This window comes from Neocloeon triangulifer, unplaced genomic scaffold (assembly GCF_031216515.1).
Source record: "Neocloeon triangulifer isolate White Clay Creek 2 clone unplaced genomic scaffold, ASM3121651v1 ptg000002l, whole genome shotgun sequence".
Taxonomy (NCBI): domain Eukaryota; kingdom Metazoa; phylum Arthropoda; class Insecta; order Ephemeroptera; family Baetidae; genus Neocloeon; species Neocloeon triangulifer.
Genome location: NW_026775545.1, coordinates 7290708 through 7315964, shown reverse-complemented (window position 1 = coordinate 7315964; position 25257 = coordinate 7290708). Strand labels below are relative to the sequence as shown.

Here is a 25257-nt window from a genome sequence, read left to right as displayed (position 1 = left end):
TATTGTTATAGACCGGTTTGGCAACTTCCTGGTATTCCCAAAAGCAAGTGTTTGGTCAAGATTAAGGGGGAATTAAGGGGGTTTGGTCGTGTGAAACGGCCCGTGAACAAAAATTCTTTCTGTCTCCTTCTGTTTCGTGTAATTACTGCATTTTTTTCTTGTTTGTGTCCCTCTATAGAATCACAGCCACATTTATCCTTGGCATTAACCTTGGCGGGGCAGCTAGCAATAATCAGCTCAGAACTCCACAGCATCACGCCTTATCGTTCAGGTAGTACCACGTGCCCCCTGAGTACCGGTGGCTGGTATAAAAGGTGGCATTAATCGCGCTCCCTCAACACAGTTTGCCCTCAACTCACAGAAAGATGACACTGGCGCGGGTGAGCTCCTGCCTGGTGGCACTCGCCGTCCTCTTCAACGCAACCTCTGCTAGAAGGCTCCGTAAGAAATTAAATTATAGTTATTAATTTATTTATTATTGACATTTATTGATATTGTCTACATTTTTACTGTAAATTATTCTAATAATTATTTGCCATTTTCTTATTTCTATTATAAAATATAATGGTAATTTCAATTAAAAATTTATAATTTCTATAATTGAAATTGTTTAATGTAATATTTTATTTTACACACCAAAAAATTTGCAAAATTAGTATTTTTACGTGATACAAAACACTACATGATACAAAATAGAATAATCAAATAAAATTGATTTCAATTCTAAATATTTGTCTCAGTTCTAGCTTCATTAATTTTTATTTTATTTAATTATTTATGATTTATTAATGCTATAAGGCTTAAAAAAATTTATGTGTTTGAATATTATTGAATTATAATTATTTTATATTTTGGAAGCACATGCAAATCAATGCAAATATACATTGATTAATATCATTATTTCATCAGATCAGATTCGCATGTATAAAATCCATACCAATTTGCAGAGCTACAAGAATATCTTAAGAATGCTGATTGTGAGATAAATTTCTTTCGGAACATTTTTTGTAGATTTCTTTCTGTAAAAATGAATCAACAAATATATAGTTACTGATTTAAAAAAAATTTTGAAAGTAAGCGAAGTATTATTATTTTTCAATATAATTTTATTAATTTGATATCAAGATTGCAATAAAATTACTTATTAATACTAAATTTAAACATTGTCAATTATTTCTGTTTTAGCTAATGGCATCACACCCTGCTCAAAAGACGAGCCTGACCTGAATAGGTGTGCAATTATTAACGGAAGGGCGGCCATCCCCAATTTATGGAGAGGTAAAATAATAAAAATTTTAAAGCGTTTATTGTTGTGGAGTTCTAAATTTGAATTATTTTTATTTGCAGGTATTCCTTCATATGGGGTGCCTGTTTTGGACCCATTGCGCATTGATGTTCTGGACATTGCTGAGCCGCCCGCGGACTCGCCGAAGCAAGTTTCGCTCGCCCTCAAAATGACGGACGTCGACGTTGTTGGTCTCAGAAACACCGAGTTGCAATATGCCAAGTAAAATATTTTTTATATTATAAATAATATTATCTAATTATTGACTGTTTATTTCAGAATTGATCTTGCTAAAGAAAAGATGTCTTGGAAATTAACCATTCCGCGACTTTCTCTTCTTGGAAAATACGTGATCAACGGAAAAGTGCTTCTTTTGCCTCTGAGGGGCCGTGGAGATATGAATATTACTCTGGGTAAATTGTTAATGGAAGAAAAAAATATTTAATGAAAAATACTTCGCTCCTCTGCAGACAATTTAAATGTACACTACGCTTTTGACATGGGGCTGGCGCCTGGTAAGAAGGGGGAAATTTACCTCAACCCTAAGAACGCGAAGTTGGACTTTGACACCTCAAGGGCGTATATCAACCTGGAAAACCTTTTCGATGGGGACAAAGCTCTGAGTAAGGAAAAAACATTGGATTTCTTACACTTTTTTAATTCATATTTATTTATACTGATTATTACACTAATTAGAGTAGAGAAATGATCACCAATCAAAAATGTTTAGTCAAATTAATTTTCATCACAAATCAAATGAAGAGAATAAAAAAATATTAAATTTAAGAATTAAAATATTAGAAAACTAGAATATGAAAAAACACTAAATTGCACCACAAACTTCAATTATTTTTTATTAACAAGCATTTGATGTTTGTTTAAAGTTCAAATTATAGCTTACAACACAATATTGCAATTTTTAATCACAATCAAATTAATTTTGCAACTTTTCTCAATGCAGGCGCGCGAATGAATGAATTCCTCGACGAGAACTGGCGGGAGTTGGTGAGCGAATTGGGCCCACCAATTGCCGAAGCGCTGAACCAGGTGCTCACCAGCATGATGACCAACATCGCCCGAACAGTGCCCTACAAAGAAATCTTCCCCGAGACTGCCCGAAATTAGTTGTTTCGTCCTTAAATGTCATCAAATAGATCATGGTGCTGTAAATTATTGTGAATCGTGCCCCATGCCAAAAATGATAATTGTAAAAACTCGTCCACTGTGAATATTGTGATCTTCATAAGCTACTGACTAAAGTAAAGTCAAGTGGTGCATTTTTACACCTCAAGCTCCGACTTAAGCTAAAATCGAAACAATGATGTGTATTATATCTCTCAATAAAAGATGCTTTGCTAATATAAATAATAAACTAATATAAATAGTGGGCATTTTTATTAGCAAGTGCATTTTTCATTTTTGTGAATGCAAATTTTATAATCTGCCAAGAATTTTTTGTGTCTTGGGTTATATTCAAATATTAAGTAATCAAAACGCAAAGTTTGATATCTTTTTAAGAACAATTATTTTTAGTGAAAATCTTTTGTTCAGAAGCTTTTGTTAATTTTCTTATTAAAATTGATATTTGCAAAAAGAAAAAAAATTAGCACTTTGGTATTGAGGAATAACCCGTTCACATTTTTAGTTTTTTTTTATCGTCTTTTATTGCGACCAGCATCATTATTTTGTAATTTTTGACCAGTAAAAAGTCAGAATGCCGCCAAATCCATTTGAGAGTTAATTTCTTCTCTCCGCAGGTTGCTAAGAGCTAGGTTGTTGCACTTTTCTCGTCATCGCTCCTAATGTCTAGAAAAAGAAGAGACTCTCCCGGGACAGCGTCTCTCTTATTTTGGCTAATGTACCTCTAGGCTCTCAATTTGCACTCTAATAGTGCTCAACGTGGCCATTAAACAACAAAGGATTCAAACATTAACCACGGATGACTGAGCAAAATGCAAGCAAAAAGCAGTCGTTGAGAGATCGGGCATCTTCTAATTTTCTGTGATAATTGCTTGGAATAACTTGCTGGCCTTGATTCTGAGCATTTCGTCTCTGGGAGGATGAAATTGTCTCCATGCAAGTTTTGCAGACAAGCACAGTTACAGGTTGCAATTCAATAAACTAATTTATTAATAGGGGAAATTCATAGATTCCTTTGAAATGTCCAGAATAAAAAATAATATAATAATTTGAAAAAAAATAGAAATAAAAATAAATTAATTTCATCATCAGAAATTTACTTTTAACTTAAAAAAAACATTCCTCCTATGAATAAAAACAAAATTAATAATAAAAATTATTATTGACGTTCCTTTTATATTTTACTGTTGTCATATATTATTTATTTTTATGTTAAAATTGAGCTATTGGTATCTCTGAATGTAATTTGCGTGTAAAGGAATTTTTTAAATATATTTTTTCTCGCAAAAATAGATTGTATAATAAAAACAATATTAAAATAAATTTTTCGCATTGCCAAAATTTAAAAATTGTAAGCGGAAATAGTTCTACCAAAATATGCTAATGAGACAGGAATTCCAATGCACACCCATTTACAATGTTTGCAGAGCTCTTCAGGTTTGCGACACAACAGACCGTCGAAGCCGTTAAACAAATTGAAAATAACTCTTTTTTATGTTACAATCAGACATGACGTATGTTAATGGAATACGTCCTCATCAAAATCTCCTGTCTTATACATGGTATCGGAGCGCAAGGTCGATTTAATCAATTTTTGTTTCTGAACAGTTCGTTGAAAATCATAAAAAGAAGACAGAGCCAAATGGAATATAGCCTCTCTATTTCCTACTTTGAATCCTTCTGAAAAGATGCTGATTTGCGTCACAAAACTTGTTATGCCACTTCTTGTAACTCATTTTTTATGTAAGCTGATTGTGAAGTGAAAATCTATTACCTATTTCACGCCCAGCTCGTTTAAAAAAAAAAATCATTTTGGGCAGAGATAGCCTTGTAGTTCACTAATGAAGTTATTTTATTTTTTAACTAAAATCGATTGGGAATTTTAAAACTTTATTTGATTATTTCGAGAGAGGATAAAGTTAAAAAAATTAAAATAAAAAAATTTTACATAAAGATAATTTTATCATTTAATTTCAAGCTTTTTGGTGCCCAGGAAGGCGTAAAAAATGCTAAAAATGTGCTGCACGCAATTCGTTTTGAGCCCGGCAGTGAAAAATTGAATTCGTCAGGAAGAATTTTAGTACTTTGATTGCGCCTTAATCATTTCCTGCCGACAATTGTATAATTTGTTCATTGTTTTTATTTAAATATGATCTTGGCATTTGCGAAGAATGAACAAAAAGAAGTTTAAGCGGCACCTTGGAATACGTACTGCAGTATGTATACCTTCTGAGGCGAGCAGCGCGGGCAGGGATTTGGACGCTGGCGGGGACCTGAAGGCGCCGCGTAACACACTCGCCTATAAAAGCAAGAGTGGACTGTAACCGTGCGGTCACAAACGAGCCAGAGACTAATCTGTATGATGCAGTGCTCTAAGCAGATGATGTGGGTTTTCACCCTGACCACCGCCTCGCTTCTCGCATCCCTCGAAGCCAGAAAATTACGTGAGTCAATTTGTTAAAAATCAAAAATTCTATAATTGTTTTGAACGATTTATATTTTATAAATTCTGAAAGTAATATATTTATACATGGATTTTTCAAAATTAAATATTTTAAATTATTTTAATTATTTACAATTTTTTCTGGGTAAATCTGGGAACGGCAACATTTCTTGATTACGATTTAATGTGTTGAGCAACGCAGCTCAGGACTCAAGTATTTCCGAGTGAAATTTACTCCACCGGCCGTTGCATATGCACGCGAAAAGAAGAAAGTATATTATGCGTACAAGAAAAGTCTCGATCTTGCCTATCTATCTATAAATAAATAAATCTCGTGTTAATTACGCGGTAGTGTCGCTGCTTTTCTCATGTATTTTCAAGATGCAGATCTTTTTTTATGAAAATATGTGTTTGCCGATACAAAAAGAAGTGAAGACTTGTTCTGTGAAAATTCCGACACGTAGGGGGGAAACCAGCTGAAATAATTGTTGGCGACCTTGCGTAAAATGTATTCCTGATTGACAATTTAATCATATAAAAAACCAGCCCCGCCAGTTATGCAAAATTGACTTAAGATTAATTTATGAAAAAGTAGTGATATTATTTTTTAAATATAGTTAATTTCAAATTTTTTTTTGCATTAAAATGGTTTTGGATCTGAATTGTGTCTCTTTTAGCTACAATTATTTTTGGTTTCCCAATCTCGTATTTTTTGTATGTACTGATAATTGTTCTTTATTGCACTGCACAGCCACCGGACTGAAAGGTTGCTCGAGAAACGATCCTGACCTGAATGCCTGCCTGCTGCAGAGCGCCAATGCTGCCGTCCCCTACATGAGCAAAGGTACATATCGCTTTTCACCCTGAAAAATTGATCAACTTTTCCTCCTGTCCGTTATGATTCCAATGTCAATCGGTGCATTAGTCACGTTGTTGCTCTTCGTTAATTGCATTTTATTTTTGCACTCAGGAATTCCGTCTTATGGGGTGCTCCCCATGGACCCGATGCGCATCGACGAAATCGCGATCCTCGACAAAGGCGCCCAGAAGCAACTGGCCTTAAATTTGATCATGAAAAACGTCGACCTGGTCGGCCTGAGGAACGTCAAAGTGAACAAAATCTCGTAAGATTGTTTTGCTTTTCTCTTTGCTGCAATTGCTAATTATCCCCTGGGGCCGAATTCGAGAGTGCTGAAAAAGTTTCTTCGCGCCTTAATTGAGCAACTAATGACAACTCACTCATTCTCTCTGATGAGTGCGACATAATGGTCTGCAGAGACGCCGCTACTTGTAATTATCGGCGGACGCATATGTATGCAATTGATGACCGACTCGTAGCCAATCATTATCAGAGTAAATTTTTGGGTCACTGTGACAGGAGAAAAGAAACACGGAAATTGCATTGTCCATTTTTTAGTGATTAGAAAAATCTTTTTCGTCATTGGTGTTTAGCAAAATCTCATTATTTACTTTATTATTGTTGCTAATTAAAAGCTTTATAAAATATAATTATTATTCTGAAGTAAATAAGATAAAAGATAATTAATTTATAGAAATTAAAAACGAATCTATTATTATTGAAATCTAATTTTCGATAAACATTGCACTACTCATTAAAAATAATTCATTGTTGGAAGGAAAATATGGCACAATTTTTATGTGACAGAGAAAAAAAATTGTCAGAAGAAAACAAAATTGTTTGACAGAAAATAAAAAAAACATTTAGTTGCAAAATGATGTTTGCATCGCATTTAGCGTTGGGGAAACTTTAAAATAAGTTTGATGGTGCATTTCCTTAGCAAAAAAGCTTATTTTCATCACCGCTGGTCCCGAAAACATGTCTGCCTAGTCCAAACAAGAGTTGCACCCCTAGCAAGAGAAATGCTTAATCATAAAGAAATCTTCTCTTCATAAAGTATCAATTAATTTGGAATTTAGTAGTGAGTTTGGAAGTGTATTTCTTTTTAATGTTCCCTTATGTTTTTCTCAGTTTGAGCCCTGACGGTGGCCCTGCATCATGGAATTGTAACACACCGTATTTGTCTCTAATTGGCCAGTACGACGTTTCTGGAAAGGTGCTTATCTTGCCAATTCAGGGCAAGGGTGATATCAACATCACGATGGGTTCGCAATTTGGTCGCAGAAATTTTGCACTCTTTTGATGATGTTTTTTACAGAGAATGTCGAGTACACATATAAATTTGACGTTGAAAAATTCACCAAAGGCACCAAGACTGGCATCCGCCCCGCTAATCACAGCCTGGACTTCAAAACGTCCAGAATTACGATGCGGCTAGAGAATTTGTTCAATGGACAGAAAGAGCTGAGTAAGTTTTCGTAAAACGTTAAATATTTAAATGTACAAATTTAATTTTAATTAAACAGTTATTAATACGTTTAATTCTGTTTTTTTTTAAAATAATAATAATAATGAAAAATTTAACGTGTTTTTTATTACGAGTATTTTAAGTATTTTTTTCATATATATTTTTTTGGTAATGTAAAGTATAAGTTAGTTTATATATTATTATGCAAGTCAATTTAATGTATGTAATTGGTTTCAAAGGTAAACACTGAGTTTCTTCAGATTCCTAGTGCCTAAACAATATGCTAGTAAAATATGAATCACAAAAATTAATAACATGAATCTAATCTACTGTGTATCAATTTAAACGTGTAGACCAGAACAAAATAAACGGTTGATTTCAACTTCAGATTTAACCAATGTTTGTAAATTATTTTTTATGCATTTTGCAAACTCATGAAAGTTAACATTTATTTATTTGTTTTTTCAGGTGACCAGATGAACGTTTTTCTGAATGAAAACTGGCAAGAGCTGACCAACGAGTTGGGCCCTCCTATTGCCGAGGCTCTGAGCGCAGCCACCAACCACCGCGTGGAGGCGATCATGAGACTCGTCTCCCTCGAGGAAATGTTCCCCGATAATTAGAGAATGACTCTTGCTCACCACTTGCACTCAGACCATCTCACAGTTAAAAGTTCCTCCTCACCAATCCTTCACGCGTACAAAACTTTTTTTGAATTATATTTGTGAAGTGCACAAACAACAACGTTGCGGCTCTGTGGATCAGACGCCGCACCAACACAATTAAGAACTGTGCACTTGATTATTTTCTGAAAGCTGTTTCGATCTTTGAAAAATAATATACATAACTATTCTAATATAAATGCTCGGTATTTTATTGGTAATTTTTACGGAATAATATTTCATGCTCACTGTTTTCACCTTTTTTTATTCCAGGAATGTAATGGGAAAGAAATTTGTATCTCTGCGAAAGTAATTATTTCCTTCAAAAAATCGTTCTGGCGTACACGAGAAACTATTTTTCTAAATATTTCTACATATTTTGGTAAATTTAAATAAGAACTGTGGCATATAAAATGCATACAAAAATGAACATACCTCCAATAAGCATACATATTTTTTTTAAATTCATTTATTTAAATTACATTTTGCATAATGTAAAAAAATTAAAATAGAGCCCCGGTTTGCAATTTTGCTCTTCTTTTTTTCTATTTTGTAATAACCATTTACTGATTGTGAGATAATCATATCTCAAAGCTATTCGTGCATAAGATTTTACTTTGATTTAATGTGCCGAAATTGTCTAATTGTAAGCTGACAATACGGATGTTGTGTCTTTTGAAGGGCGTATTTAATGATCTTGAGAGTCGTTGAAAGTGGTAGACGAAATTAACACACCAACGTCATGACTTTTTTGCTTCCTCACTAAATGAATTTCAGCGCAAACGAGAATATGACTTTGAAAAGACAATAAATATATTGCAAGATAAAACAATATTCAATTTTAAAATTCACTTGAACTTTTTCCCTGTGTTATTCAAAGTTAAAATTCTGCAAAGTACACAAATCAGTCAACATTTTTGAGAAAATTTTTAACTTCAATAATGCTACTTATTAAGATCTGAAAATTGCAATTTTGTTTTTATAATAAGTTTATATAGTAAAAAAAAACGAATTTTTTTTTGCTTTCTGGCGTGATTAGATCATTATAATTCCAAATTTATATAGAAAAACATATAATATGAAGGAAGTGTATTTTGTGCTTTGGAGAAAAGACATAAAATTTCATAACATTAACAAGAAGATGCTGTGAAGATAAAAAATAATAAACACAAATTTTAGGCTAAAATGCAGAAGTGACAGGAAGTGCGTGCTAAAAACACAGATTATTAGCAAAAATCTGACACGGATAATGCAAAAAAAACTTAAAAAAGCTTTTCAAGGCTGACCGCAGTAATTACACCAAAAAAGGCTAAAAATTTTGTCGCACACAAATGCGGAAGATGACAAGAAAAATATGTCTTGTTTTATATTTCAAATTCAATTTTATTGCAAAATAAAAGAGACACGGGGAAAAACTGGTTTCAGAATAATTACCATAATATTCGCATTTTTCACAACTCATTCGTTTTTTGGTAATTAAGCGAGGTGAGAGTATAAGAATTGGATTGGTTTTAGTCGGAATTTATAGCAGAGTTCGTAGTGGTATTTATGTTAACATGTCAATGTCAGGGTTGGTCGCGAGCGCCGCCAACATCTTAGCCGCGCGTCTCTTTAGCGTTGACGCAACTCAATAATTTTTTTTATAGTGATATTTTTTGGCCACAAAACTCAGAGATTGTGGTTGGACGGTCCATGCAAATAAAAAGCAAGAAGCCTCTTAAGTCATTCGCCGGAGGTTTTGCGCGTAAAAATCAGCCGGCTCGTTGCGACCGCAAGACCAGTTTTCTTGGTTTCTTTCTGCGAGTGAGTGAGTTTGTTTAAGAAAGTGACCTTCAGGTGCAGCCACGCAGCGTCAGCCAGGTATTCCGTAAGCGGGCTCGCTTGCAGGTGGTGGTACCCGAACGTATAAAACCCCCGAAAAAAGGAACCGGCTGCTTTTCGTCGCCCAACAATGCAACGAGTCAGGACGAAAGTGACTTTGTGCGTCTTCCTGCTGGCCCTTCAGCTGGCGACTGCCGCGAAAAATTCCAAAAAGCTTCGTAAGTATTTCTTTGAAGCAATAATTTTCAAAGGAATTGTTTTTGTACAAAAATTTTATTTTACAGCTTTATTACATTATTATTTTAGATTAGCAGTGTAATTACTAATTATAAAAAAATTAAAAAATGTAAATAAAAAGTCTATTTATTGCTTAGTAATTTTATTTAAAAGTTTTTAATTTGATAATTTTTTTATTAATAATTTTTGGTTTATAAATTTTACTTCTGAATAATTCTTATTATACAATGTGTTATGTTCAAACAAAATAAATTGATGAAAATATTGTAAGTCAAAATTATAAACTTATCATCAACTTATTTAATAAGTGTCTACACAGTAGTAAAATTTATAAAGTAGAATTATTGTGGTAGTGGTATTTTGGTTGAATATTTTTCATGCAAATTAATTCTGAATGTTTATAAATATAGCATCTATTAATTAAAAACATTAGAACTAGATTAATGACGTAACGTTAATTATGAATTTTAGAAGTATATAATTAAGTAACGCGTGGCGTGACGTCATTCAATTAATTGATCCACTCTCGATTGCAGCATCACAGTTAAAACCATGTTCGAGAAACTTGTCGCAGCCCAAATTGGAGGCATGCATTTTGGAGAATGGGAAAGCCGCGATTCCTCATCTTGCTAAAGGTAATAAAATTTATTTAAAAAAAAAATATGCCAATCATGGTCGGCTTTAGAATTTATGCAACTTCAATTCAATTTATCCAAAATAACCCAGATTTCGAAATAAAATATTAGCTTCGGCGGTTTGCTTGGCAATTTTTATTTTAATTTTGTTAACGTACATGTTAGCAAAAAATTAAAGTATTATTTCTCCAAAGGTATTCCAAGTTACAATCTCCTCCCATTGGAACCACTCCATATTCCCGAATTGCGGATTGATGACGCTGGCACCACTAGTTCTATTAATTTAAATCTAGTCATGAGCAGCGTTGACATCACCGGTCTCAAAAACACACACTTCATCAGCGTTAAGTAAGTAAATACCTTATGTAGTTTAAATATCAAAAATGAATTCTATAAAAATGTCATTTGTCATTTACCTTCTCAATATACATACCGGTAAAAATTTAAGTGTATGGCATTAAAAAATCATTACTTTTTATTAAAAGTTTTCTTTTTTACAAATTAATACATTTGACAAGTTCAAAAATTTAATTTTACTTGGAACTTCATCCTTTATGAAATTTGTAAATATTTCAGGAATGATTTGAAGAGTGGCGACGTCGAGTGGAAGTTTTACATGCCGCAGATTTCACTGCTGGGCCAATACAACGTGACGGGTCGCGTGCTGCTGCTGCCGTTGCGAGGCCACGGCGATATGAATATCACGCTCGGTGAGAAATTTTGGTTTTAATTATTATGTGCGAAGAGCGAGTTCTGGAGCGAGGTCTGCATTTTACTGTTCTCACACTGTCTTTGCAACGAAAAAGCTTTTTTCAGTTCAAAAAATGAATTACAATAGTTTTCGCAACGAGAAATAATGCAAAACAGTCCTCGTTTCTCCGCACAGTTGAACAGGTTGAAATTCACCGTGCTAATTATGCTCCGTAATCTTGCCAGACGATCTGGAAGTCAACTACTCGTTCAGGCTCAAGCTATTGCCACCCAATAAAGAGAACGTGGTTTACCTCAAGCCTGAGGGCAATAGACTTTCTTTCAAAACGTCCAAGACTCACATCAACCTGGAGAACCTTTTTGAAGGGCAGAAGGCTTTAAGTATGTACAACTGTTAATTTTTATTAACTTCACTTATTTCTAAAAATAAAAAATCAAATCTTACATAGTTATGTAGGAAAATAAATTTTTTTTATATAAAAATTTATTAGCATAATATGCTAAATTTACTTCATTCAATTTAATCTGAAGCATTTGAATAATTCTTTATACGATTTATCCCTGACCAATTTTTACCATAAATGTATCCCTAGGCGACCAAATGAACATTTTCCTGAACGAGAACTGGCGCGACCTGGTGACAGACCTTGGCCCGCCCATAGCAGAGGCGCTCAGCACCGCCACCAACCAACTCATGCTCACGCTTACAAAGCAGGTGCCTTACGACGAAATATTCCCCGACACGCCAGTGTGAGATCCAAACAAATCTGCTTAAAATCTCATGAGTCTAGTTAGTTTCTAATTTAATATTTAACATTAATCATTTTTAAAGTCGTACATCTTGAAAGCATTTAACTAGGTTGTAAAACTCTTATTAATTTAAAATAAATTTAATCCTCTTATTTTAAAGGAAATATTATTTACATTTTTACAGTTCTGTATACAAATACAAGTTATTTACAAGAACCAAAGTAGAAAAAGTGAACATGAAGTGGCTTTTTTTGTTGTAGACTTAAGTATTTTGTGATGAAATTGTGTGTGCAAATTTCGATGAATTCTGTGAACCGCTTAACTCTCATGCACAGCCGGTTGCATACCTTTGTGCAACTGCGCAACTGGGTTTTGCGAATTGTATGATTGTAATAAGATTTATTTTAAGTAATCATCAAATTTCAAAGAAATAAAATCACATATCCTTGTGTAAAAAATCTAAATTTATATCTTATTTCCTTAATAAGTCTTAGTTGTCTCACAGAAGATATATTACAAATGATTGAAACCATATTAGTTTTTTTTTTTAAACTCGCCATCTCGATCACTGCCTACCGGACTTGAGATAAGATTTAGAATTGGCATTGGTAAAGAAGTACGGCGCCCTCTCCGAAGGGCACGTCATTCTCTGCATTGGCATCATAAAATCCATTGTTTTGTTGCCCTCCGGCTGCAGCAAATTGTTCCATTGCATCGTAGCGACTGCAATTCAGCAATGATTTGCAGAATTATTGAAAAAAAGTATAAAGTACTCACAAGCAGCGTGACCTTTTTGACTCAGATGAAAGCAGTCGACAGAGAAAAGGGAGAGATCGGCCAGGTTGAAACCCAGGAAATTCCGTGACTTCGGTGGCTCTAATTTTGAAGTAAACGGTTGAAGGACTACCACGAAGTCTTCTTTAGTGTCATAACGACCACTTGAGATCTGAGAAAATATGGCAGAGATCAATTTTGCTCCATTTTGTAATCTCTTAACTGATTTAACACAATTAAAGTGGTTAAAGTGTGGTTAAAGTGTTAATTTTTTGCTTTCAAATTTTCCGTTAATTCAGCTAATTTTTTTTTCTTACGATCCTTTAAAATTTTCAAAATAAGAAATGAAATTAAGGGAAATGATCCTAAATTAAAGGTTTTAGCAGATTTAATCATTGATATTATTCGTTTTTTTTTTTAAATAATTTGATGAAATATTATTTAAAATTTGCATGTTAATTATACTTCTCAGAAGGTAAGGCAACCAAGTTTTCAATTGACCAGTAGGAAAAGTAAAATACTCATTGTCAGAAGCTAATTTTTCACTCACCAATTGCCTTTCAGCAAAGTGGTACGCATCTACGATTTCCTTCAGCTTTTTCACATTTTGCGCTCCCCCAGGGCCGTACAAGCACCTGCACTCAATGACGCTCATTACGCCACACAATATCGACTTTTCAATCTTCCATCCGGCAGTCACGTCTAGCAAGAAAATTTATCAAATTACAACGTCTCCAAGTAATGTTTCTTTTCCGCCAAATTTACCTATGACTGGAAGCAAATTGACAAAGGTTCTGGGCGAGTTAATCTGCAAATAGTCGAGGGCCTTGCGCAGGTTCTCCTTGTGCTCCAAAGCGGCCGCCTTTGGAGAGGGAAAACACGGGTCGCCGCTACAAATGTCATTTTGGCCGGACAAAATCGTCACCATCTGTATATTTCAGGAAAAATTTCTGTTAAATTTAAAAATGATGACATATGTTTTGAGCCAACGACCTTCCAATGCCGTTTGAAATCCACTCGAGGGTCACTCTTCAATTTGGCCACGAGTCTCTTCGCCTGTCCCAGCAGGTGCTCGTCGTGCGACTGCGCTTCACCCATGCCAAAGTGATTATTTGACCCCTCGACTGCGTACCCGATCAAATTGGGGTTGAACATACGAAGCAAATTGGGGATCGTCGTCACAGACCGCCAGTCTTGGTCACCACCTTATAAAAAAAAATAATAATAAGGTGATAAAAGTTCTAAATAGTCATGATTAAATGTTAGTTTTGAAAATAAATGCATTTCTTGTACCAAAAATCTCTAATTTTATATTATATATAATAATTAAATTACCATTACACATGTTCAGAAATCTGTTTAAGCCTGTATGTCAAAAATAAAAAATAAATGAAGATAAAATAGTGTAACACAAGATAAAATAATGAATAAATAAGTTTATAAAATTTTGTATCGCCTTAATTGTTTTCCTTTTGTCACTATAATTATTGTTCCTGCTTCGGGAGGGACGAGTCTTGTGTCGTTGCCTGCTATTGAGTTTTCTGGGCGGACACCTGCGCTGCATTGTGATTTGCAAAGCTTTACATGCAAGGTCACACTGTCACTCTAATTCATTCATGGCAAATCAAAATTATTAGCACGGTGTCGCGAAATTCCCAGCCAAAACTTCCTGTTCTCTCAAGCAAGCTCTATCTTACTTGTAATGGTTCGTTTTTTTTTTACATTTTTTAATTCAAATAACTCTTAAACACAAAAGGTGTAGCAATTGCGAATTTTACGAGCAGTTGAGCACGAAATCGAGTAGAAGGGTATTATTATTGAGTCCGTGTGTTAGTGAAGGTCAATTCGTTTCACTACTTGTTTATAAATACATTGTGTTTCTTTGACTGGAGAGCCGTAAAAGAAAATTGCAGTAAAACACCATTATAAGATTTTTGGAAGAACAATTGAAAAAATTTAATTTGGAAGTATAAAGAAAATTTAAATTTTTTGGCACGCTAAATATTTTTACTTTCCCCACTGATCTTACTAGTTTTAATAATGCTTTTAAATTTTTAATTCCTACAACAAAGTCTAAAATTTGATTAGGTTTACACTTTTTATTTAAAGACGTGAGGGTGTTCAATTATTTATTTTTTCCTACCTATACTCCAGGACACTTTTTGGTCCATGAAGAAGAGGCCGACAACTGTTTCAGCAAGTGCTCCAAATCCGGTGACCAAACTGTCTCCCATCGTGGCCACCACACTTATGTCCTGCGGACGCAATCGGTGCACTGACTTTGGCGTGGCGCTAATCGCGTTACTACGGGGAAATTTGCACGGAAATGGGCGATCTATGGGCACAGTATTCTGCAGCCGGGAACCACCATCAACACCAAGTTCAGTAAGCAAACGTTCCGACTAAAAAATGTAAAATCTTTTTCAGGGCTTCAAACAGGAAGGTACATTTTTAATGTATTTCAATCAGATTTACCTTGTGTTAAATTAAAATTATAGAATAATGAGAAAAAACTTCACAGTTTAAAGTTTTTATTATTATATCAGCGTGATTTAATGATCATTAACGAATAACTAATGATAAGATTGATGGATGATAACCAATTTTATAATTTTTTTAATTTACAAGAAATTATTAACCGAAAAAAAATATATCTGTCAAAAATTGAATTGCTGAAAGAGAGAGAAAAGCAGATATCCTGTAGATATCTCTATTTATTTACAGTATTTGAATTTAAAAATTAATTTAATTCTTTAAATTCTTGAAGAGACAACAAAATTTTTAATATAACTGCTACTTTGAAACATAAAAATCAAATTTTTTTCACCTAATGTTGCTCAATAAAAAAATAATCCTCCCCGTCATCATTATTACTTTTATTAAATTCCAGAGTAAAAGTGAGTCTCCAAATTTAATAAAAGAACTTTGAATTTACTAAAGTCACTGTAATATATAAAAAAGGCATTATTTTCTCAACTTACTGCTCGCTCAGCGGCGATGTCCGCGAAGATTTCAACAGCCTCCTCCCTGCTGGGCAGAAGTGCGGCTTCAGCGAAAGCACGTTGGACGACGAGCAGCAGGGTGACAGACAAAGTGGATCTCACGCGAGTCATTGTTCGGCGCTGCTAATTAACTAATTAAAAGTTCACCGCCGGAGACAATTAACACGGCGGCCGATCGGGGGCACGTGCTCGTTTAGCGGTGCTGCTGTGGCACCTGCGAGGCGCGCGGACCTGAAACAAATAAAGGTGCTCTCAACGCCTGACTGGCACCACTCACGTTGCCTCACCAACAACTCACCCATACTACTCTCCAAAATGACAAGCAGCATCGCCAGCCCTTCATTCGGCATTGGCTAATTATTTTACGAGTGCAATGCAGGATGAAGGCGGACTTTTCGGGCTCAATTAGCTTTTCTTATATGACCTGTCGAACTGCTATAATCTAGGTTAATTGCTGCGATTGGCATGAAAACGCTCGTGACCTTTGAAATTAGGTGACAAATCTGATTCAGCCAAAACAACATTTATGAACAACATTTTTTTATAATTAAATTAATATCACTTCAATTGATTTTTATGAGCGTTTCCGAGTGAATTTGAAGGGCGATTGGACGATTTTGGACTAGACAGAACCTGTGTATGATTTTTATGCATGTTTGAGAGGGTGCCAAGGGGTGTCCACACACAAATTTTCAGACCTCTAAAAAGGGGCGTTACCCAAAATTTCGGGACTTGAAAAATGGGCAAAAATTATTTTGGATTTGCTATAACTTTGGAACGGATAAAGTTATATTGACGTTCTCAACTGTTCCTGACGTAACTTTTTACGCTGAACAACTTTGCTGTTGACATCAAAGTTGTATTGTTAAGGGAAATGTCACTTTCAGGTGACCTCTGACCAAAATGTCAAATTTTGACAGGGAACGCCCCCTTCGATTTTTTTCCAGGTATAGGAAAAAATGTAGCCCATGAAATTTTACATCACATATGTCAAAATTAGAACAAGGTTATTTTTTGTTTTCGAGTAATTAATCGTTGAATAAGAAAAAACGCGTCCGAAGAGGGTCGAAAATTTAGAGGTAAATTAAAGAATTAACAAAAACGTAACTAAATCAAGTCAGCAATGTTCCATTGTATCATAAATATTCAAGTTAGGCAAAAGCAACATACACGACACGATTTTTTACAGTTTCCTTCGATTTTTGAAATAACCTCAAAATTTTCGACCCTCCTCGGACGCGTTTTTTCTTATTCAACGATTAATTACTCGAAAACAAAAAATAACCTTGTTCTAATTTTGACATATGTGATGTAAAATTTCATGGGCTACATTTTTTCCTATACCTGGAAAAAAATCGAAGGGGGCGTTCCCTGTCAAAATTTGACATTTTGGTCAGAGGTCACCTGAAAGTGACATTTTCCTTAACAATACAACTTTGGTGTCAACAGCAAAGTTGATCAGCGTAAAAAGTTACGTCAGGAACAGTTGAGAACGTCAATATAACTTTATCCGTTCAAAAGTTATAGCAAATCCAAAATAATTTTTGCCCATTTTTCAAGTCCCGAAATTTTGGGTAACGCCCCTTTTTAGAGGTCTGAAAATTTGTGTGTGGACACCCCTGGGCACCCTCTCAAACATGTATAAAAATCATACACAGGTTCTGCCTAGTCCAAAATCGTCCAATCGCCCTTCAAATTCACTCGGAAACGCTCTTATTAATATTGTTTTAGTTATTTTTGTTTACTATGAAATTGAAGGAAATTTAATTGAAAAAAAAAATTAGTTGTTAGGAGTGAAATTTTGAAGTGTGGGACAAAAAGGTACCTGACTAAAGTATTTTGCTAATATTCTCCGTGATAAAGAAAGATAAAGAGAAGAGATGCACCAAAAACTAGTCTCGGTTGACTTTACTGTTTTAAAAATTATAATGAGAAATTTTAGCTCTTTTAAAATCTCTCATGGGGAAACAAAAAAAAATTATGCTTTCTTACTTCAGATTTTTTAAATTTTATGTATGCAGAGATGCAACTCTAGTAGGTTATCAGTGAGCGACATTGTTAACTAATCATATAATTTCAAAGTTTTTGTTTTATATAACTTTGCTTGTCACTGTCACAACCAGAAGTTTAATGCTTTCGTATTCGTGAGGTGCAAGGTCGGTGTGCTTGTCTCGTTGTGTTGTGTGTATGAGGCGGAAACGCAGCCGAGAACATTTACGTGGACCGCGCTGATTAAAAATTCAACGCGGATAGCAGCGCGAACACACCAAAATTATAATCCGCATCCACCAACACCAAAGTAGCGCCGTTTTGCATTTTTATACTTGACGTCACCGCCTTCTTAGGCTGCAGAGCCACACGCGCGGCTATTGTGTTTTAAACCAGGATAAAAATTAATTATTCTAGCTGTTTCAGGCAAACAAGGAGAAGCATAATTGCATATTTATTAGTATTATTATAAATGTATGTGTGAGTGGAGTGCATTATTAAATGTGTTTCCCGAGTTAGCAAATTAAATTGATTTTGTTGACATTGTTGCAGAAGATTAATTAATTTATTGATTGCCTTTGTAAAGAACAATAATGAAAGTCAAAGTTTTGACCCCCATTTATTCAATTAAAAATATTGGTGCTCCCATATTGATTGCTTATATAAATGAAGTTCTATAAAACTTTTCTAGAAAAAAATAGGCACAAACAAGTTTGCTTCGGGGATGACTGACTTTGTAAATTATCAATGGAAAAATTGAGTTTTCCGTCAGTATTGCAGCTGTCATGGAAAAGTGCGGAGCAAAACTTTTTCAGCTCGCCATTTTACTTGGCGTGCACGTCCCTACTTCATATCAAAGGGGCAAAAGATTATTGTACCTCATTTATAGTTTTGCATTTCTTTGCTTTCTTGGCTTCATTGGATGTGTACAGTTAAGCGGGATTATTTATTTTTTCGTTCGAGGCAATTCGGAATTGTTCGTAGAGAAAAATTTAACCACTTTGTGCATTCCGTTCCTTCTTCAAACCTGCGCCTTGTTATTTTTGACTGCCTGTTTTTTGTGGACAGTGTTTCGTACTGATGAGTACGCCAATATTATGAACTCACTGCAAAGTGTGGCATCGACGATTAATTTTCAAGAAGTCTTTCAAAAGGCCGATAAGGAATTGCATTATATAATCACAAAAATTCTTCTCATCAGCGCCCCAACTTGGATAATTCTTCTTTTTGAAGGTTCCAATCTGAACATTTTCGGGGTTTTAATTTGTATGCAATGCATGTGCCTTTTATTCTTGGGGACTATTTTTCGTCTGAAATTTGTACTTGTCTTTTTGGTCATTCAATTATTATCAGCCAAACTCAACTTAATCATCGAAGTATTTTTATTCATTAATAAAATAATGCACTAATTTAAAAATATTTTTTTGCAGAAGAAAATACGTTTAAGCATAAAGATTCAAAGAAGTGTCTACGGAATTCTTTGCAACCTCACAAAAAGAGCGATGCGCGTATTTCGGCCCATCATATATATTCACCTGCATTTGGAGTTTGTTTTCATGCTATTTAGTACCTACTCTGCTGCTGTTGCTCTCTTAAATGTGGAAGAAATTTACAGAGAAAAAAGATTAATATACTTTATTAGCTTGTTCTTTGAAGTACTTTCAAGTCTCACTAATTTATATTACTTGCTCCTAGTCACAGACAAAACTCTGAATGAGGTATGCATGCAAATCATGGAATAAAGAATAAACTAAAAATTTTTTACAATTCACTTTTCATTCCAGATAACCAACGGTACGATTTTAAGCATGACTAGAATTGAAACCGGCGCTATTTTGTGTTTACGCAAAGATAGAGAAGAAGTGATTTGCATATTATATTGTTACTAAATTAGGAGCATAAAAATACGAATGGTTTCAGCTAAAATTATTTGAAATGCAAGTGCGCCATTGTGGAATAAAAGATTTTTCTCTGTACGGACTACTAGTTCTGAATAGATCGTTCCTAACGTCTGTAAGTTATGCATAGCTTATTTGGTTTAATTAACAATGCTCGTTTTTTCAGGTACTCGCAAGTGTCACAGCGTTTGCAACAATTTTGATGCAATTCCACATGCTGGCAAAAACAACTGTATTAAAAAATATTGATAAACTCTTTTTTTGAAGTGAAATAAATTTAATGAATTAATCTAACAGAAAAATTATTATTATTTTTCCTGCTAAGCAACGTTCATTATCACAATTTAATAATTTATAATTTAAGCCATCAATGTAGCCCATCTGATGAATATTTTTAAGACTTTTTATATGAATCTCTGAATTGAAAAAAAACCACTAAAAACTACTGAGGTTAGAGAGTTAAAGCTCATTAAACGTTGCAAATATTCAAGGGCAATGGGCTATGCAATTTTTTTTTTCAAAAGTGCTACACGAGAGCAAAAATTTTATAGTTAATAAAATAATATTTTGATTAAAAAAAAGACTAAAAGGTTAGGATAATGCTTGCTTGACTATTATGTGAAAATATGCATAAACACACATTTGTACTTTTTAAATAAATATATAAATTCATTTTATTAAAATGTGAGTACATCAGACTTCCCCTTGATTGTTCAATTTTCATGTATTGATCACACCCAAAATTTTGCATGTATTATATTAAATATTGATTACTATTGGCGGTCAATATCTAACCTTAAGAAACTGCGTTATCAAAAACTTTTTACTTTAGCAGAATAATGTGCATATAAAAACTTTGTGGCTGTTTTGCGGTAGAGCCTTTTACCAAAAATTATTTGGTCCTCTTTTAACAAACTTTGAAGGTTAGTCTGGAAATATTCTGCACCGCATTTACGTCCCTCTGTGCGCCGCCGTCCGCCAGCTCTTTAAGCAGAGCATCCATGGATCGCTTTATGAATTGTGCATATTTTACACTGGCGTCTTTCTTCGGAGTTCACCGTCATTGGCAAAACACTAGTGGAAAATTAATCCAACACACTTACAGTTTTCTATTGATTGGAACTTTTATTTTCTTTGGATTGCTTGATGTCCTAGACATGGCTAAGATTTTCCTCCGAGATTTTTCAGAAGTGGAGGTCCTTGATAAAAATGTTATGGCACTTTTGATGAATGTCATCACCATCTTAGTATCCACTTTATTTTTATTCTTCTGTCTGATTTGGAAAATTTTAGTGGGTGATAAGAAATATTTTATTTTAATCAAAGCATTATGGGACGTTGCCGCGCTTCTGGGAAATCCACTTGTGTTTGAGCGAGTGCGCAAAAAAATTAACTTTCTAATGTTTATAACATTTTGTCTGTATGTCCCCTCGATAACTTGTGATATCATTTTGTATGCTATAAGTATCAACTTGCTGCTTTCATTGTTGCATTACTCCTTTATTTTACTTCATGGCATTCTGTCACGCATCGGATTTATTATATTGCTGCTGTTGATAAAAGAACTTGTCAAAGAAGTAAACAGGAGTCTTGAGGTAGGTGGAAAAAAATATTTAAAATATCTTAAGAAAAGAGTTATGTGAGATTAAAAAAATCGCAATTATTCAAATTTCTCTCAGATAATCTTTGAAGAAAATTCATCCCTGCATGAAGTCATGCAAAGGATTAAGCTTTTGAAGAAAACGCACCATTTGCTAATGAATCTATGCCAAGAAACTTTTCAACATTTCCAGCCGCTTCTTCTCTTTTACTTGCATGTGGAATTTTTGCACGTTATCTTTTCTGCATACTATGGTTGCATCGGCTTAGCAAATTTAGAGGAACGCTATTCCGAATCAAGGTTCCAACTTATTATTGGATCAAGTACGTGGGTATTGCTATCGATTTTCAACCTCCACTTCTTTTTATCCACATGTGAAACAACAATACAAGAGGTAAATAATGATTTTTGTAAATCCATCGTATTTCAATAATTTAATTTTTAGATCAAATCTACAAAAATTTGGACACTGAAAATCAAAGGTGTTGAGTCAGCTGATCATTGTATAAAAGAAGAGGTTAATTTCTATTTACTTATTTATAAAATTGTATATAACCTATTATTAATTTAATTTTAGATTGCCATTTTTAGAAGTGAAATTACCCACTTTTTAAACAAGGATTTTGAACTCTTTGGGCTTTTGAAATTAAACAGAAAACTTACTCTCTCGGTAATTAACAAAATTACTATATACTGTTAGTTTTAAGCAATTTATTCTAAAATAAATCTAGAAAGTCTAGGTGTCAATTTTATCGAATTAGAAAATTAAAAACCAATTGTTAATTTATCTCAAATTTCAGTTCTTCAGTACAATAGCAACATACACAACTCTAGTGGTCCAGTTTCACTTGTTTAAGAGAGAAATTACAATGACCTAAAATTAAATAAATGTTTTTAATTGCAAAACTATGATAAAAAGGAAATTAATGAAAATAACTATGCATAACGATTAACGATTACAGCGTTCATAGTTGAATGATAATTTTCTTCCAACCATCTGTAACAAAAAAAAATTGATTCGCTTTTTTAATAAAATTATTACTTCTGCCTCTAATTTCAATCGCCGTCAAATTACACTAATAATTTCCTACAAGAACGTGCCTTTCCCGCCGTTATGTGGCAAATTCGAAGGGGCGGTCAACCGGCCATGAAATGAAACAAGTGAAAAGCGAAAAGCGATACCATCGTGACGGTTCAAAAACACCAGAGAGCTTATTTACGTTTTCGTTGATGTAAGTTTTTGATTATTCCCAATTATTATGTAGTATTTAGAAAGGTATTCGTTTAAATTCTGAGAAATGAAGCGGTTTTGAAAATTCCTCGTTAATTTTCAGTTGTAAAATTTAAGTTTCTTTTTCAGAGCCAGTCCAAACCAAGCGCATCAAGATGCCGATGGAGAACATGGAAGAGCAGGGTTTGGAGAAAAACCCGAATTTGGAGTTGGCCCGCATCAAATTCCTGCTTTCCATGAAGGAACATCAAAACGACAAGGAACTGGCGGCCAAACTGCTGGACGCCATCGAAGCCGATAGTGAGTTGAAATGCAAAATTTCAATTCCTGTGACTTTTCAATTTTTCAGACATGGCCCAATTCTATGAGCTGGTCTGCAAGGATCTTGGCTGGGGTCTTGATCAGAGTCTCCTGCAGAAAATGAAGGACAATAACGCTGAAAAATTGACCCAGTTGGATGCGGCCATTGAAGATGCAGAGCAGAATTTGGGCGAGATGGAAGTTAGAGAGTCCAACCTGAGGAAGGCAGAGTACCTCTGCAAAATTGGCGATAAGGTAAATTTGAACACGGAAAATTCAAAGATTTCCAAATTTATATTTAAATCTGGCGAGCAGGAAGCATCTTTGACGGCATTTAGGAAGACGTACGATAAGACTGTGTCATTGGGACATCGATTGGACATTGTGTTCCACAACATCAGAATTGGTCTCTTTTATGTGGACCACGATCTGATCACAAGAAACATAGAAAAGGCAAAGAGGTAGATATTTAAATTATATGTTTATTTGTTCGTGAAGGAGTAAAAGTTTTCTCCGTCAAAGAGATAGAAATCATGGTATTCTAATTTATTAAATTGATGATGAGGTGACTTTGTGTTTCGGAGTTTTTGTTTTAATAGACTTTGATTTCGCAAGTAATAGTTCTCTAAAAAAATTTACATGCTTATTTAAATTAAAACTAAAAATATTTCCAATTGAGCTGTTTGAAACCACACAGAGTCGCTTTACAACTCAATTTTCACGAGTTAGATCATTTTAACTATGATTAGGAGTGACCTCTGCTTTACCCCTTTTTAATTTTTTAAGCCTTATTGAGGAGGGTGGTGACTGGGACCGTCGCAACCGGCTCAAGGTCTATCAAGGCTTGTACAGCATCGCCATCCGAGACTTCAAATCGGCCGCCACTTATTTCCTAGACACCGTCTCGACCTTCACTTCTTATGAGCTCATGGACTACACCACCTTTGTCAGATACACAGTTTACATTGCGATGATCGCTCTTCCTAGGAACGAGCTCCGCGATAAGGTGATTGTTATTTCTCAATACTTTATCCTCTGTATTAAAACTGCAAATTATTTTTAAAGATAATCAAGGGCTCCGAGATTCTGGAAGTTTTGCACTCCCTGCCAGATGTGAAGGACTATCTGTTCTCCCTGTACAACTGCCACTACGCTGATTTCTTCAAAAATCTAGGTATGATGAAGAATTGTAAACAAAAAATAGCATAGAACGCTATAAAATTTTGCTTTTTTATTTTCATCTCAAGAAAAAAATTATAAATTGATTAAAAAAAACCCAAGTTTTATGGTGGTGAAAAAAGAAAATCTAACGAAAACAGTTTGAAATCCGTATTAATCAGTTCAAGCCCTATTCTTAAGTTGTTTGAGATTCATTCTTTACTGATAGGAAAACTCAAGTTCAGTAGAGCGTATTAAATAAGGGAAAAACAATCAAATTTTCACATTCTTATGCCTTTCTAACCATACAATGCAATTTAATTTCAGCCATTGTGGAAGGCAACCTGAGAGAAGACTACTTGATCAACCCCCATTACAGCTACTACACTCGTGAAATGCGCCTCCTCGCCTACAAACAGCTGCTCCAGTCCTACAGAAGTCTCACCCTCCAATACATGGCTGACTCATTCGGGGTCACCGTGGATTACATTGACAAGTAAAACTATGATGAGATCATGACAAGCATCATTTTAACGCAATTTTATTTCAGAGAACTCTCTCGATTCATCGTAGCCGGCCATCTGCACTGCAAGGTTGACAAGGTTGGCGGCATTGTCGAGACAAACAGGCCGGACAACAAGAACTGGCAGTACCAGGGCACCATCAAGCAGGGAGATATTCTGCTCAACCGCGTGCAAAAATTGTCCAGAGTCATTAATATCTAAAAAGAATAAGAATAACTGCTCCGCTTCCGTTTGAATTTCTTTGTATTTAAGTTAAATGGTATATGATGAAAATAATGAGTACTTTTGTCAATTAACAAAACAAACCCTCGAATGTTTCAATAGTGTAAGAAGTTAGGTTTTTTTAAATGTTGAAAAATTGAGATTTAAAGAAAAGTTATTAGCGTAATAATTTCATTTGCCTCATTTTAATGGCAAACTTTAAAACATTTTAAAGAACTGTGAAAAGTTGGTCGCAATTAGAAAAGTTTCTGTAAATTTTTGTTATGCTCTGATTCGATTTCAAAGACCCAAAGATAATTATCAGGAAGTTGTCATTTTCCTGTGCATCAGCCCAGAAAAAATATTCGGGACATCCATTGGGGTCACGTTGCGAATTTAAAGTATCATAGAAATTCCCGGAAAGGCTGTTGCAGTCACGAGGAAAGGAAAATGCAAAAATTTTGAGTCAGCGGGAGTCGAGCATTGTGAAAATCGCTTAGTAATATTTAAAGGGCAGGCAGCGAGAGCGGAGGGGCGGGTGGAGGCGGCGACGGGCCAATCAGCGCTCG

At 34.5% G+C, this 25257-nt stretch overlaps 4 protein-coding genes across 4 annotated transcripts; 3 read left to right on the top strand and 1 right to left on the bottom strand.

The window, feature by feature from the left end:
- Positions 1 to 262: 262 nt before the first annotated feature.
- On the top strand, positions 263 to 2786 carry LOC132205101 (protein takeout-like). The gene is made up of 6 exons (XM_059633972.1): positions 263 to 441; positions 1186 to 1278; positions 1348 to 1507; positions 1565 to 1698; positions 1756 to 1908; positions 2247 to 2786. The coding sequence occupies exons 1-6, from the start codon at positions 366 to 368 to the stop codon at positions 2408 to 2410; spliced, it is 780 nt and encodes a 259-aa protein (XP_059489955.1). The 5' UTR covers positions 263 to 365; the 3' UTR covers positions 2411 to 2786.
- Positions 2787 to 4724: 1938 nt separating this feature from the next.
- On the top strand, positions 4725 to 12163 carry LOC132205255 (uncharacterized). Its single transcript, XM_059634207.1, has 12 exons — positions 4725 to 4869; positions 5620 to 5712; positions 5839 to 5992; positions 6859 to 6992; positions 7046 to 7195; positions 7664 to 7813; positions 9777 to 9896; positions 10452 to 10550; positions 10745 to 10898; positions 11127 to 11260; positions 11487 to 11642; positions 11855 to 12163. Exons 1-12 carry the CDS (start codon positions 4785 to 4787, stop codon positions 12013 to 12015), a joined length of 1590 nt encoding a protein of 529 aa, XP_059490190.1. The 5' UTR covers positions 4725 to 4784; the 3' UTR covers positions 12016 to 12163.
- A 99-nt stretch (positions 12164 to 12262) lies between these two features.
- Positions 12263 to 16062, bottom strand: LOC132205100 (phospholipase B1, membrane-associated-like). The gene is made up of 7 exons (XM_059633971.1): positions 15767 to 16062; positions 14929 to 15187; positions 13779 to 13990; positions 13551 to 13713; positions 13336 to 13487; positions 12789 to 12957; positions 12263 to 12734 (listed from the first exon to the last, which is right to left on the bottom strand). The coding sequence occupies exons 1-7, from the start codon at positions 15896 to 15898 to the stop codon at positions 12577 to 12579; spliced, it is 1245 nt and encodes a 414-aa protein (XP_059489954.1). The 5' UTR covers positions 15899 to 16062; the 3' UTR covers positions 12263 to 12576.
- Positions 16063 to 22412: 6350 nt separating this feature from the next.
- Positions 22413 to 24792, top strand: LOC132205437 (26S proteasome non-ATPase regulatory subunit 6). Its single transcript, XM_059634483.1, has 8 exons — positions 22413 to 22506; positions 22637 to 22805; positions 22855 to 23060; positions 23121 to 23266; positions 23592 to 23811; positions 23871 to 23979; positions 24291 to 24459; positions 24514 to 24792. The coding sequence occupies exons 2-8, from the start codon at positions 22661 to 22663 to the stop codon at positions 24686 to 24688; spliced, it is 1170 nt and encodes a 389-aa protein (XP_059490466.1). The 5' UTR covers positions 22413 to 22506; positions 22637 to 22660; the 3' UTR covers positions 24689 to 24792.
- Positions 24793 to 25257: the final 465 nt, after the last annotated feature.